Here is a 15,130-nt window from a genome sequence, read left to right as displayed (position 1 = left end):
TCTTTTAATTTCCCTTAATTGAATTTCTTGCCTATCTATCTATATAACTATCTATTTATCTCTCTCTCTCTTTTTATCTATCTATCTGTCTCTCTCTCCCTCTCTCTTTCTCTCCTTCTCTCTTAATTTCCTTTCATTAAATTTCTAGCAATTAATTCAGATTTCCACATGTCTCATTAAAGTTCTATCATGCATAAAAAGGATGAGAAATACTCTACATACTTTATTTAATCACATCTCATATACCAAATAAAATATAATTTCCTATAAAAGCAACTGTAACTTCGTGTAACAAATGTACTCGTCTCGACACGTCATGGAAATCTCGAAATCTTCTCCCATGCAAAGAATATCAATGTTAACAATTTCCAACGCTTTTTCGGACAATATCAGCCCAAGTCCTGTGCGTGTGTGTGCTGAGTAATGGAATAGTAACTATGGCGCGAGGAGGAAAAGTATAGCCGTAACAGCTCGTAAAGTAAACGAGCCGTCGGGGACCGACACGTGCGGAGAACGTTTTTCTATTACAACGGTCGCGTATGATAAATGGTCCCATAATGTTTTCGTGCCGTGAAACAGGATCTATTATTTTAAAGGGCGGCCATTTTCCACGGACCAATCTTCGTATCAGCTACGATTCTCCTAACGGCCCGATTATCGAATATCCGACATAATCCGCCGCCGTTCGAGTCACCCTAATTTGTACGACGCGCCCGGCTAGCACCGAGATGGACGTCGCTCGGACTGTTATCGTTATGGGGTTCGTGGTAATGGTTAGACGCTGTTGCGCCGAAAGCACCCATAAACGCGATCAAGTGGAAATTAACAAGTCGTTGTACCATTGTCTTTGCAATTACAGCGATTCAATAATTTCCTTTCAATAATTGATTTGAAGAGACAGAAACTTTATCGTCTATTTATTGTTATATTTCGAAATATTTTATACCTAATATATTTTATTCGAGATATAAATATCTTATTTTATACTCTACTAGTCTACTAGTACTATATTAACACTAAACGACTGCTCACATAACTCCTTTTATATTTTCTATTTCATATTTGAAATTATAAAGCAGCTTCCATTAAAAATCACCGACAATATTTATTTATTCAGACAGGCGCTGTTATAAAAATCGTGAAAAATTCACATCAATTCTAGGGCAAATATACAATACAAATTTGTATAGAGTAATTTTTGTGAATCAACTTTGGACCTAGGTATATTTAATGCTAAAGCTTCAACAGCTTATTAAACATCTCCGCCGCGAGTTCGGCTCGTTAAAGTGCGGCAAAGGGTTAAAATAGATTGGTTGCGACAGGAACGTTCGCCGCGTTCCGCGCTCGCGGTTTTCATTTATTTAGGAACCCTCCCCGAAGAACTCGACTATAGTACACCGAGAGAAGCACGTGTCTCCCGGCAATTTCCAAAAAGGCCGCATCACCGTTCTACTTTCCGCTGATTAATTGAATACCGTTCTACCTGCTCTGGCAAGTTACCTAGACGCTTAAAAATCGACGTTGATTAATCGAGGGCTTTTCAGCGAATTGTCCAACGGCCAATTTCGCTCGCACAATGTCAGCTTGTACCGGCTCGTATAATATCAATTGATACGTTCTTTTCAAGCTGTCGTTTAACCTCTTGCAACCATGATTCATTTCGTTGATTAGTGCTGCTTCAGGCGCGCTCCTGCGGCTAACGATGTTAAATGGTAAATTGAAGGCCGTTGAGACGAATATTAAATAAGAAGATTTGCAAAAATATATTAGATATTAAATAATAATATTAAGGAAATAATTCGAGCAAATCCGCATGGATGACTTGAGAAATTATTTTCGTAATTAAGAATTTTAAAACTATCGTAGAAACTATAAAACTATTGTAAAACTATTATACTATGTTTAGCAAATCAATAATACTGTAATTAAGGATTTATTAAGAATTATACAATTTTTATTTTACACAAAAGTCCACGCTTTATTTATTAAACCCTGATATTCCAATTTAATTCCAAAACGTACCGAGGAACAATTGCAAGAAGATGGCTCCGCTAATATTCAACAGGGACTACACGGCAACGTTAACCGGACGTGATTTTACAACAGCGCGTAGCCACACCTAAATCAACAGCTAATTATTGGGTTCTATAATTCCTCACCACCAGACTGGAAGTTAATACAATAATCCGTAAGATAAATCACCGACTATCCAGATCTGCGAAGTTGGCTGCGGTAATAGCCGGGGCGGCTCCTACCTAAATTTCAAGAGGATTTCTGTAGGTTAACTTTGCCTATCTAACATTTCTGTTCGCGAAAAACTAAAGCTTCAAATGAATAAAATTGCTTTCGAATTTTAAAGAATATTTTAGCTTCGTCTGAAATCAGCTGACAGAGTTAGAGTTCAAAATTAAAATTTGCTGAATTCACTGGCAATTTGGTAGGCAAGAAATTAATCGAGAACGATAATGTGTAATAATAATAATATAAAAATAGTATTATGTAGTAGGCAATATTATGTGCTATAATATAAATTATATTGTATAATCTGTAATAAATCAATTAAATTATGAAAAAAATTATGCTCTAAGAAAAATACAGAGTATCAATTAATTAAATGATAAATAAATTATATTACATAATACATAATACTATAGCAATTTAATATTAAATATAACGATGAAACGGCCGCTTCCGCCGGAACCTTTAACGAAGACAAATTAATCGGCGTTAATTTCTCCCGCGGGACAAATGCCGATGGATTTCGACGCGGGGATCCGTCAGAGGCGGATCTCGCACGTCGTAAATTGAATCTGAGCGGTGTAAAGACGCGCGGCCGTCGACCGCCGGGAATCAATTTCTATTAGCAAGTCAAGAGATCGCCGACTACGATATTACAGTCGGCGGTTCGTGCGATTTGGTAGCGAGCCAAAGGTACACCGAAAGCGCCCCGCTCCGTGCTGGATGACCGTCTAAAAAGTTTCCCTCGGACCATCGTCCCCTTTTGCTCAAACCCATCCGCCGCTTCCCGGCGAACAAGTTCCGACAATCGTCTCGATACGTCGCGGGAGTTTTTCACGTGCTTCGAAAGAAAACGGTAAAATTGAATGGCGCAACTTGGCCGCCGATTAACTGCCGAACGTTTCGAACGTTTCTCTGTCTACCATCAAATTGAAAATGAGCGAGACTCCTTGGCTGTGATAGAGTAAACCACGGTATGAACGCTGCGGATCTCATCCAATATTTAAACACAGTTTTGCCGCTCGACGTACCAAAAATGCTCAGCGAATTTTCCGAACGCGAGTCGATCGTTGGGAATTTTTAGTAAAAGGTGCATCGGTTATGGTTCGCTATTTCTAAAAGCGACGAGCTATTTTCAGTTGCCTATATTTTTAAATATAAACTCTGTTGGTATAAAAATTACCTCAGGACGTGATAGAATAATTTTACTGGTGCCACAAAGTCTCCACACGAATGAAAAGTTAAAAAAGAAAAACAAAGTTGATTAATTCCTTTCTGAAATCTAAATATAAGTAACACAATAATAAAACTTAATTATATCTAAAAATAAAACCGCAAAGGGTTAATATTCAAATTGCTATCACTACTATAAAACACGATATTCCAAAAACGTGCCATAAATGTATCGAATACGTGCGCCGGATTCAATCGGCGCTCCTTCCTCTGTATTCAAAGGGTGCACGGTTCAGCGTTTCCAAAAAGCGACCTGCATTCTCTCTTCCGTCTCGTTGAGAACGCTCGACCAATTATGCTCAATCATCTCGGGCAATGGATCTTCGAAACGCGATGACGTATTAAGACGACCCGACTCCGTTTAGCAGTCTTCGATTTCATGAGCGAACAAGTATTGACCCTTTTGCTGTCCAAATTCGGTCGCGTTCATCGATAAGAGACGGTCTATAGTTTCGCGGGCCGTGACGAACGTCGCCGACGACTTTCGTAGCAAGTTGATTTTCCGTTTTCAGGACGATAGGGGACGGTAATTGAGTAACGGGCTACGGACCGGCTGCGACGAATTATTTAACGAAATTCTGGGACGCCGAGGAAACGCGAGGGAACGCGAGGAAACGCGTTCGGACGTTTGCGAACGCGGCGCGAGCATCGAGGCTAGCCAAATATTAATTAACTGAGCGCGAAACTGTTTTCGAAGGCGGTTCCCTGTGTCAGTCATTCGAAGAGTCAACAATTAAACGTAACTGGTATCCAACTATTAGACCCAGAGCGCTTTGCATCTCGCAGCTGCATTTGTGCTGTGTGCACTCTATAAACGAGGAATTATATTCGGTAATAACTCAATTTAGAAAAGAGCTTTCCAGTGTAGAATATTTCTTTGAAACACATTCACTCGACTATAATATAATACAATAATCTATAATATCTTATATTATATAATCTATTAATATCTTAAAGTATACCCTATAATATAATAAATCAACCTTAAAAGAAAAGGAAGAAACTTATGGGACACACTAATACGTGGCACTCGTTATTTTAAGATTTTAGAAAGCGCATGCTGACTGAGAAATAAATGCGCCGAAGGAGATTTAAAGTAACGAAGAAAATCGTTTAAAATATATAGAATCTTGTGAAAGAATTCTACGAGTTTAAACGCTGCAAAAGCGACGTTAAAATAGCAATGAAACGCGTTAGGCATCTCGCGTGAGCGAGCCAAGTTTTCCGCGATATCCAGCGTAGCCGTGGGCGCACGTTTCATTAAAATTACCGGGGACAACAAAGTGGTTGCGCGTAATTAAACAGGCCCATAAATCGTAATTATTTCCGCGTAACACCGGCTAATAAATTCCGATTACTTCTCCCGTCGGACCGGCGAAATTGTCCGCGGTCGAACCCAGCCGACGGCCGACGACCGTTCGACCGTAAGCGCTTCTGATATACGTGCCGCAATTAGAGGCGGTCATGCTAATTATTCGAGGCGTACTGCGGACGCGGCATGCGCGAGAACGTGGCGCGTGGACTGGGCCGAGTAAATAATAAACTGTTATCGCCGACCGCGATAATTTCCTCTGCGGCAGTTCCCGTTACCGTGACAAATCCAGCTCTCGTATAAACGCGCGATAAAAAAGAAAGAACCGAAACCGAATCGTCTGGCTCGATAAAAAGCCAGGCTAGCCGGATCGACGCGCACAGTTCAGACGACGGCCGGTCGATCGCTAGTCAACCGACAAGCAAAATTTACACGTGGACGACGGGCGATCCTTCCTCGACGGTGTCGCAACTATGACACCGCGCGCTCTATGGCCGAAAACGGCGTTCGCCGCAGGCAATCTCGTCCGTCGGCGGTGATCGTTGCCCGCGAAATAATTCACGAGCGGGGAGTGGGTTCCGGGGCCACCGCGGCGTGCCCGTATTTGCATCGCTGTCGAGAATACGTATTTACGTATGCATGACGGACGCAGGCGGCCCGTCGGATGGAAATCGTGTCGCCGGCGCTAACGACAAATCCACGGAACAGGAGCTTCTCCCTTGTAATCCCTCCGATACGTATTTTTGGGCGCCTGTTGCTCGTCTATAATCCCCAAGAACGTCCCCACCACGCGGCCCATAAATCACCGAGGGGAGAGACGATCGCGTCTATTACAAGGGGAGTGGGAACGATGCAAAGTGGGGAACTGTGCGCCGCAAGGGGGATCGCGCGACCGTGTAAATTAGAAAATGTGTCCGACGCGTAAATATAACTCCCTGAAAACCCGTAATAACAAGAGACGGTGACGTCGCGCTGCCGCGCGAACCTCTTTAACCGCGTTGTCGTTGTAAATAAGAGGCGGAGAACGTTGGCGGAGAACTTTGACAGGCAACGTAACCTGTTTCGCCGCGGCAGCGAGATACGCAGATGAAGTGGAGGCACTCACATTCCGGTGGAAGCTTTTTGTCGTGGCCAGGGTGGAGGACACGCTCAGCACGCGGGACACCTCGTACCATCGTACGATGCATAGTGCGCGACAGGAGACCGCGGCCATCCTCTTGCAGCTTCTATCTCCGCCGTCGGGAACGGGGAGCACAGGACGAACAGACACTAAGGTAAACGGTTTTAACTATCTCTCTCTCTCTCTCTCTTTCGCTCTTCCTCTCTATCTTTCGTTCGTTCGCTCGCGGTTTCGTTCCTCCTTCTCTCTCTCGCGCTTTCTCTCTCTCCCTCTCACGAGTCACTGACACCTGACACTGGGGGACTAACGGCCGTCTTCGAGCGACTACCTACGTCGTCGACGGGCGGCATCGCTTGCCGGCTTGTCCCTGCAGAGCGAGACCCAGACCTTGCGTCGGCTCACGCAGACATGCGCGAACCGCGCTTCTTCGGCCGCCATTAGCCGCTCCTGCGGCGACCAATCAGAGCGCGCGTAGCCCGGCGCGCGATTTTGCTCCACGTTCGAGTTTCGCGTCTCGGTTCACCGGCGAAATTATTCGATCGCTGCGAAACTGATCAATAGAAATTTTATGAAACTTTGGAAACTGTTTTGTATTAATGTCTGCGAATTGGTTATGTTGTTTTATAGCGATGGTTTGTAATAAACTATTTTATTAGCTTATTGGTGAGTTTTTAAGTGTACTCGTTTTAAAACGAGTTAAATCTCTATCGAATATTTGCTAATTTTTAAAACGCCGTATCTTAGGAAAGAAGAATCGTAGGAAAATCGATCTTGGCTCATTTCAAAGTGTAAAGTTTCAATTTTACACACCCTCGAGTTCGTCGAAAAATAATCCATAATTTCGAACGAATTCCATCCCTTTTAATGACCACTGCAAGGATGACTATCGCGTATCGAGCATCTCCAGCAAAGTTCAAGAGCCCGGCAATGTCCGAATCAGCTGCTTGACAGTTGCTATAACCTGACCCAGATGGTAAAGGGATAATCCTGATATGGGATGGGTACCGCCGCGGCAGACGATTTCGTCTACAGCTTCTACAACGACGACGCGTTAATGACATGGCATCATCAATACAATGCGACCGGCTTCATATTCGAGCCGTTGCAGGGTTTCACCCATGTGGTGTTGGTGATACTGTTGCGCGTCGGCTACGTCCTGATCCACGTCGGCAGCGTGCCGGTGAACAACATCAATCTGATCCTGTTGCAAAACATAGTCGACGTCTGCTGGGTGACGATAGCTTACTGCCTGATCGGCTACCTGATCGCCTACAATGGCGACATGACCGGAGTCGTCGGCAACGGAACGTGGATCGGTGATCCGCTGGTCAACACGGAGGAGGCCTTGATTGGTTGGACTGCGGCGGTTATCGCGGCGGCCATTTGCACCTGCGGCATCGTAGGACGAACTCACACGATCGGCTATCTCGCTATCGGGCTCTTATTGGCCGGACTGATGCAGCCGTTTCTCATTCATTGGGCCTGGTCGCACCACGGATGGATGAAGAAGTATGTCCTGTTGGACACGTTCGTCAGCTTCCGCGACTATGCCGGGTCCGCGGTCGTACACCTGGTCGGTGGACTGTCGGGAATGATAGGGTGCATGATCCTTGGGAGGAGGATCCTCAGGCTCAGCTCTATAGATGACGCGAGCCTCGCCACTGGCACCTCCGGCACCGTGTTCGCTGGCCATCTGTTGGTATTCGTCGGCCTACAGGTAAATCATTTCAACCCTTTCGGCGCAATCGCGAGGAAAACATTGGGACGTATAGTCTGTCACGCTGCTGCCCGGATACCATGCCGAATGATCATGGAAATCGTCATTCTTCGATGCTAATAGAACACTGATAGGTTCAGCATTACGATATTTACCACTTTAAATTATTTATTAAAATATTTTAGTAATAATCTTCTGATAATTCTTCATTGTATAAGCAAAGTTTAGGGGTTTATTACAAAGATTTTCGAGCAACTTTCAAAACTGCTTTCGTACACTCTACTTTTAGAATCCACTGTACTCATTCTTATCAGAACAATCTTATCTCGAATTGAAAATTTGCTTGCTATAAAGATTAACTAAACCCTAGGACCAGTTTTAAAGACTCCCAAACGTCGATTAAAAATTGTTTGAAATTCAAGATAAACTGTTGTCCCTCGGTCCCATAATAGCCTCGAAACCTCCATAAACGCCCGAAGAACAGACGATCCCCTATCCTTTGAAAATCGATAGCTGGTAGCCGGGTAGCTAGACGAGGGCTAACATCTCGACCCCAATTACTCCTTATCTCCGAGGAAAAGTTATCGCGAGGGAGAAGCTGTCGCACTATATCTCGTTCGCGATAAGACCGCGACCGGTCACCCATACGAAACCTATTCGCCGCAGAGCCTGAACATGTCGCAAGAGATGTTCCGATTCGGCCAGGTGGGTAACGTCTACCTGAACAATCTGTTGGCGGCGTCGACCTGCAGCGTGCTGGTGGTCTGCTTCCATTTCACGATGAGCGGGGAGGAGTTCAATCATTGGACGGTGATGAGATGCGTGCAGGCGACGGTGGCCGGCGTGGCGACGGTCTCGGCGGGCGCCGACGTCTACACGCCGGAAATGGCGATCGGCATTGGATCGATCGGCAGCGTGATCTATTTCCTGGTGTCGAAGGTGGTCTTCCAAAGCGCGCTGGAAGATTACTGCAACATAATAGCCACGCACGTGGCTTGCGCGCTGGTTGGAAGTCTTGTGGCGCCCGTGTTCGCAATCACGCGGTTCGACCACGCGCGGACGAACCTAATCGGCCTCTACTGGCAGATAATCTGTTTGCTGACCGTGATCAGCATGGTCTCCGTGATCATGTACGTCTCGTTCACTTTGCTGGAAGCGCTGGGATACCTGAGGAACCGGTCGGAGCATTTGAATCATTCCCGCGCCGTCAGAGCCATGGAAGCTCTGGATGTACCTCGGAGGACATTCTTCCAGAGGCTGTTCCAGGCCGACGATGATCCTGTTTATATACAACCGGGCACTGCGGTGGATTCTACCAGGCGGCCGAGTGTCGGTATTCATGCCATGAAGTACCAGGCGGAGGACGCTGCCGTCGAAAAGGGCAGGGTCGTCGAGCCTAGGCAACCTCCTTCGTAGACCTCGTTTGAATCAGAAATGTGTAATCGAATGACGGCAATAAAGAACTCGGTCAAGATTTTGAACATTTCTTTTATTAGAACTTACGGGCTATTCATACAGTTATTACAGTATTTTACAATAGAATAATTTTTAAGTTAAATAATCAAAAGTCCTATGAAAGTGTCGTACACATATTCTACAGGTGTCTCCCGCTTATTCGTACAATGATAGCTTTTTTTTCTTCCATTTTATTTACCGTGGGGCCTTTCTCTATTTCCCCGGCCGCGCGACAAGTCCGCGGGAACGGCTACGGATTCGCGGGGTTGCGAATAAAACAGCGCGGAGGGATATCGGCGCGATCCTTGTCGTTGGCTCGCTCTCGAATTTTTGACGAAGTGTGGGCTGCGCTGGATTCGATCGTTCGATAATTGAGTGAGTCAGTCCGATCGGAATTTGTATATGTTTTCACTGATAGAAGATCGATGGTGGACGTGATAGTTTTCGTTTTTAGCGATCTGCCGACCGATAATCGTCTAATCATTTTCAAAAATCCATAATTTTAAAGATTTCTTTATAATTTATACTATAGAATAAATATTATAATTTCTTTATAAAAATTACTGGACTCGTAGTTAACGTTATTTTACCTTGCAGAAATCATTAGTAAAGTTAAGAAATATTTAACAAAATTTTTCACAGTAAATATCGCTCAGAATTGGTTAATATATCAATTAATTTGTTCACAAAAGTGCTTCCATCGTTTAAGAAATTGGAAATAGTTCTCGAGATATCTTTCGATAAAAATAACAATTTAAATCGTAGATTAACAAAATATTTTTGGTGAAATGGTCTCACAATTTTCTTTTGGAATATTTGTTATAAATGTCGAGGTGTATTTCGGTTCAGTAGTTAAAAATTCAGACTACCGATCGGCAAATCGTTAAATCTGATGACTCTTCGAGAGACACATAAGACTTAGGCGAACCAACGACGATTAGGGTCGCCGATAGGTCGGTCAGCGAGGGTTTCGAGAAAGATATTCGCCGATGGAACGGATCCTCGGCCGTTTGTTCCGATTCTGTTTTTTTTTTATTTTTATTTTCCGTCAAATATTATTGTCAGCTAGCAGCAAACCGGACAGTCGTTGCCGCCGCCATACCGAAAACAGAAATCCGTGGATATTGACTCTAGAGATCCGACGCCGCGGTTCACAATGATATACAACCGTATATACAACGCTTGGTAAAATGGCACGATTCGACGAAACAGATCAATCGCATAGTTTACGTGTGATAATCGTTTGCTCGTTAACTATCATTTATATTAACAATGAACTTTGTACATGATTCGTTAACCGTTCTTACCGTTTTCTCTTTTTTTACTCTCTCTCTATCTCTCTTTCTCTCTCATTTTTTCACGCGACACAGTTCAACGGCAGTATAAAAATGAAAATAAAATATACAAGGGGTAACAAAACGTTCGTACGTACAGCGTCTAGACGCGTAGAACGGGTAGAACGATCGATAAGAATTATTAGGTCGCGATTATAGAAACTCGCTTTGGCCCATTGTTTACGGATTTCGTAACGCTTACGTGTGTGTGTGTATGTGTGTTACAATTTCATTTTTTTTTTGTCCTCGATGATTTTGTGCTTTTTTTCTCCTCCCTCTTCTAAAACTTTACCCTCGCGATGCGGACGATTTTTAAATTGTTTAAACTTTTATCAAATTGTCGAATGTGGTTCGCGCGGTGACGCGTTGATCCTCTTGTTAAAAATTCGTATCGACCGCTGGGGGGAGGGGGGGGGGGGGGGCTTCGGATAATTTATGGAACCCTGGGGAAAGGCGGGTCGGTCGGGACCCGGGCATCGCTGTCCGAGGGTTAACGACGACCACCCTGATACGACAATTTCGAGAAACAAGCCTAACGGGCGTTCCGCGATCCGAAAGCGTCGCTCGTTTGCCGCAAAGGCGACAAGTGGCAATAATTTTGCGACGTCACGTTAAAATACAAAAATTATACATTGTTAAAACAAAATTGTTAATGTTGTTAATTACTAGATTACAGACTTTACGCGTTTAGAATGAAAATAACTAGATCAGACGATAAAACGTTTAAAGACTTTTAAAATAAAATTGCATTACTTTCAACGCTTTTAAAATTCATCGTAAAAAAACAGAAATTAAAATATATATAATGTATGTTGCCTGAGTCTCTTGACAATTTTTATTCAACGTAAAAATTCTCTCTTCGTTAACGGATAATAAAACGAATAAGTAAAGAAACAACAAAGAAGAAGAAATATCTAATAAACCGTTTGCAACAAACGAGCAACCAGAAGAAAAGTCTGTCGTCCGGAACGCAATCGGCTAATTTGGTCCGACGGGCTGTGATCGGCCGTAAAGAAAGTTTGCAAGTAGCTAATATATCGTATACAAGGTGTAACAAAGACAATAGTAACTGATATGCATTCAACAAACGATCGCCACGATCAAACGATCCCGTGAACAACGAGATTATCCGCGAGGAGGACGCGAGGTTCGCTATAGGACACGCTGGGTTTATCATACAATATCAGGTATATTAAAGTCTCGAGAGAAAAGAAAGCCCTTTTACTTTTCCTTTGTAACAAACGAACGCGCTCACCCCTACCCGCGGAACATAGGATTTATCGTATAAACCATAGTCGCGGCGTATCTCGCACGTGACGACAGCGATTATTGCAAATAGGCAGTTATCACCTTCCCTCCGAAAAGAAAGATTGATCTAGGGCGAGATCGTTCCCTTTTATATTTTGTTCTCTCTCACCGTGTTTAAGTCATTTCTTTTTTATGGTACACCTACGATCACATCAAAAATGTTACGATACATAAATGTACAAACGGACGCGATCTCCAAACTATCTCACACAACATACGCACACTTTCGCATATTCACACATGCACACTCATCATCATCGATCCTTTCTCCATCGTCGGTACCAAGAATAGTATTGTCAAAATATACATAGAATCATCATTATCGTTTCCTTAAATACGCTTACGCCAACGAGAATTAATGTACATCGGTGTGTGTGTGTTTCTTGTGTTCGTTAATTTGTTGGTTTTGTTGTGTGTGTGTGTGTGTATCTCCGAGAGGTAAGTGGGCGGGAGTGAAGCTCGAGGAATCCCGGAAAAAACGATCACCTGCCGATTAGCGGCAGGAGTGAGAAGGACTTGGGGCGGATCCGACGGTGGATCCGCGCGACAAACATCAACGCTCGATCTATCTCATGGATCACTTTCATGAGGAAATAAATCTCTTTGAAACATTGTAACACGATTTGGACAGATCTTGTCTCACAGTTGGTCATCGCCGTTTCCCGGAGGACCGCCAACCCCCCACACATTTTTTTTCCTGTTCAGACGATCGTCAATGATTGTTACCGGAGCCGGTCTAACGAAAGCAAGGTCTCCGATGGATCCTCGCGAGTAATCGTCGCCCGCGTTCGTTACCAAAATATTGATTTTATCAAATGAAACGCGACGCGATCGAGGATCCGACTCGGGGAGTAATTAGGAATCCTTTCGACCGGCCGGTAAATCATCAGAGAGGATCGGGAGGCGTTTGTTAGCGATCGTCCCCTTCAGGTGGGAACAACGATGACGATAATAATGCATAACGTTAATAATAGTACTATTAACAACGAACGACGGCCACGTCGTGTCGCCGTGACACCGTTCTTCTTCATCATCATCTTCATCCTCTTCCTCTTCTTGCTCTTCAGCTTCTCTTTTTTCTTCCTCTTCATCTTCTTCTTTTAATTCTTTTTCTTCAACATCATCTTCTCCCTCTTCCTACTCTTCTTCTTTTTCTCCTTATTCTTCTTCTTTTAATAGTGACTAGTTTCGCAGGCTCCCCCATCGATTTAGGCCAAACCAACCCACTGGGATCTAGGCCTGTCGCGGTCCTTCCGTCGAGGATCCCGAGAGTCCAGTGGTGAGCGATCGGTGCGTACCTTTTTACAAAAGTATTTTACAAGTCCTCCGCCAGCAAACGGTGGATCTCGTTCACCGTCGAGATCAGGAGTGCCGAAACGGTATCGTTTCACATGATCGACGTTTGCTAGGTCATCACCGTGTCGGTCAGGTCCTCCTTCAGCCATTGCGGGATCGTCCTCAGTCCAAGTCGCTTCAACAATTTTACTAGGGCCGTGTTGTGGGACAAATAATACCTCTGCGAACATATAAGAACATTAAAGGACCATCCTTTTATTTAGTTGTACGCTCACTGTCCTTTTTAGGGAAGGACTTGGGATTTGAGGACTCTTCTGGGATTTGCGGACTCTTCTGAGGTTCTACTAGGCTAAAACCATCGTTCTTTCGTTAAAAAACTATTTTATCTTTGGACAATAATTTTTCTTGTACTATTCTATTACGTGCGTATATGTATCATCTTTTTTTTATTAATCCAGTTTAACGAATTTCCTATTTTTTTAAATTTCAGCTAGGAAGCATATTTTAGAAGTGACTAAATTTTGTTCAGATATACCGATAACAGTACTGTTTTTCAGGCATACTAGATCTCTATTTTATCAACAGGTTCAATAATTTTTCTCAGCAAAATTTCGACGCTTAGCAATCGAAGCAAAACGCTAAGACTGACTTTCAGAATAAATGCAAATAAAAATTGCAGATACTTCAAGGCAATCGTAGAAATATTTTGATAATTCAAAGAGGATCTGTATGTCCATTGACGTCGATGACGGAAGAATCCCGACTGGATCATGGGCCAAGGGAAATCTGAATGGGAAGTGTCTCTCTGAAACGTGGAAAGGATTCATCAAAGGAGTCAGGACAGCTCGCGGCCCTCTAATTGCTCACCTGCAACAATTTATAGGACTTGTCCTCCATAGGAGGGTACTGGCGACCTTTGCTCTTCCCGAGACACTTGGTCCGATCCTCGTTGGTCACCTGGCAGAAGAATCCCTTCTTCGGGTCGTACCTGAGATGCGACGAGTAGTTGAACGCCGGCGTGATCTTGAGGAACCTCTGCAGCTCGTGGAGCGTCTCGACTGGGTTCTGTCTAAGCTGTTCGCCGTCGATGATGTGCAACTGCTGCGGCGGATAATAGGAGAGCCATCGTTCCAGGTGCTGCGCGTATTTTCCGGGATTTAAACACCTGCGAGGCAAGAAGTGAAATCGTCAGCATACGCTCTACGCGCCTGTGCGGCGGTATTAACGTTTCAGGTACTCGCGGAACCAAGGATCTACATTCTCATTAGCAATTTAAATCGAAGTTCCGCGGAGAGTCGCTTCGAGGCAATATCGTCTAAAACACCGTGTTCGGGTGACTCGTTATTTCGATTAGAATAGACTAGGCTAGACTCGACTAGACTAGGCTAGACTATAGAGCGTTGGTTTAGTGCACGGTGAACTCACCTGTTCCTGAGATCGCGCAGAGGCTTCGGAGCGGTGTCGCTCGCGGTGATCACCGAGTGGAACGAGTAGTTGTTCGCCACCGGGTCTCCGTGGACCCGGGTGTGCTGGTACCAGGAATAAGCCCTCCTAGCGGGCGACAGGAGTATAGTGATCAGCTTAGCTTTCGGCAAGAGTGCGTGGGCTCTACGCGGCACCAGTTCCCCGTCGAAGTACGTGGCGGACTTCTCGAACAGGTATCTCGAGCTCTCGTTCTTCGACGCCGGGAAAAAGCTCATGTACCTGCGGAGAATTATAAGCCGTAAATCATTGAATTTCATTTGATATAAGATTACTTTGTGTCGCGGCGTCATGGAGCAGTAATATTCCCAAAACGTCTATTAATGCGATCGATTTATTAACCCTTTGTACTCGGAACCATTTTAAGCTCAGATCCAAAATTGCTATTTTGACCAGTATAGTACTTAGTATAATTTGTGCATGTGAAATTGAGTCTCGTGACTCGTAAAACCGTTACGCTTTCAACAGAAGGGTCTTTAATAATGTCAACATTATTTTGTTAATTATATAACGATTTTCATTGGCGCGTCGGATGCGTCACTCGAGTGCAAAGGGTTAATGCGATGGATTTATTAATGCGATCAATTTTTTAACGCGATTGATTTATTAATTCGATTTATTCATTGATGCGATCG

At 44.0% G+C, this 15,130-nt stretch overlaps 2 protein-coding genes across 2 annotated transcripts in view; one reads left to right on the top strand and one right to left on the bottom strand.

Annotated features, from left to right (window-relative positions):
• Window positions 1–5,251: 5,251 nt before the first annotated feature.
• Amt2l (Amt-2-like protein) lies at window positions 5,252–9,050 on the top strand. The gene is made up of 3 exons (XM_078184342.1): window positions 5,252–6,057; window positions 7,012–7,620; window positions 8,287–9,050. Exons 1-3 carry the CDS (start codon window positions 5,965–5,967, stop codon window positions 9,034–9,036), a joined length of 1,452 nt encoding a protein of 483 aa, XP_078040468.1. The 5' UTR covers window positions 5,252–5,964; the 3' UTR covers window positions 9,037–9,050.
• Window positions 9,051–9,090: 40 nt separating this feature from the next.
• Sfl (N-deacetylase and N-sulfotransferase sfl) overlaps window positions 9,091–15,130 on the bottom strand; it is a 31,318-nt gene continuing 25,278 nt past the window's right edge. The window contains exons 9-11 of the mRNA XM_078182484.1: window positions 14,439–14,717; window positions 13,881–14,178; window positions 9,091–13,233 (exon numbers count right to left, since the gene is read on the bottom strand). Of these exons, the coding sequence (XP_078038610.1) occupies window positions 13,123–13,233; window positions 13,881–14,178; window positions 14,439–14,717 (688 nt within the window). The 3' untranslated portion in view covers window positions 9,091–13,122. The remainder of the gene's footprint in view (window positions 13,234–13,880; window positions 14,179–14,438; window positions 14,718–15,130) is intronic.

The sequence above is a fragment of the Augochlora pura genome, chromosome 6, assembly GCF_028453695.1.
Source record: "Augochlora pura isolate Apur16 chromosome 6, APUR_v2.2.1, whole genome shotgun sequence".
Classification (NCBI taxonomy): domain Eukaryota; kingdom Metazoa; phylum Arthropoda; class Insecta; order Hymenoptera; family Halictidae; genus Augochlora; species Augochlora pura.
This window is presented reverse-complemented; position numbering and strand designations above follow the sequence as displayed.

What these genes read in the sequence shown, in the direction of transcription:
- Amt2l (XM_078184342.1), top strand. Translation starts at nt 5,965, where the DNA reads ATGCATAGTGCGCGACAGGAGACCGCGGCCATCCTCTTGCAGCTTCTA. An exon ending in CAGGACGAACAGACACTAAG is followed by an intron (nt 6,058 to 7,011) that starts GTAAACGGTTTT and finishes GAGCCGTTGCAG; the next exon opens with GGTTTCACCCATGTGGTGTT. An exon ending in TGGTATTCGTCGGCCTACAG is followed by an intron (nt 7,621 to 8,286) that starts GTAAATCATTTC and finishes TATTCGCCGCAG; the next exon opens with AGCCTGAACATGTCGCAAGA.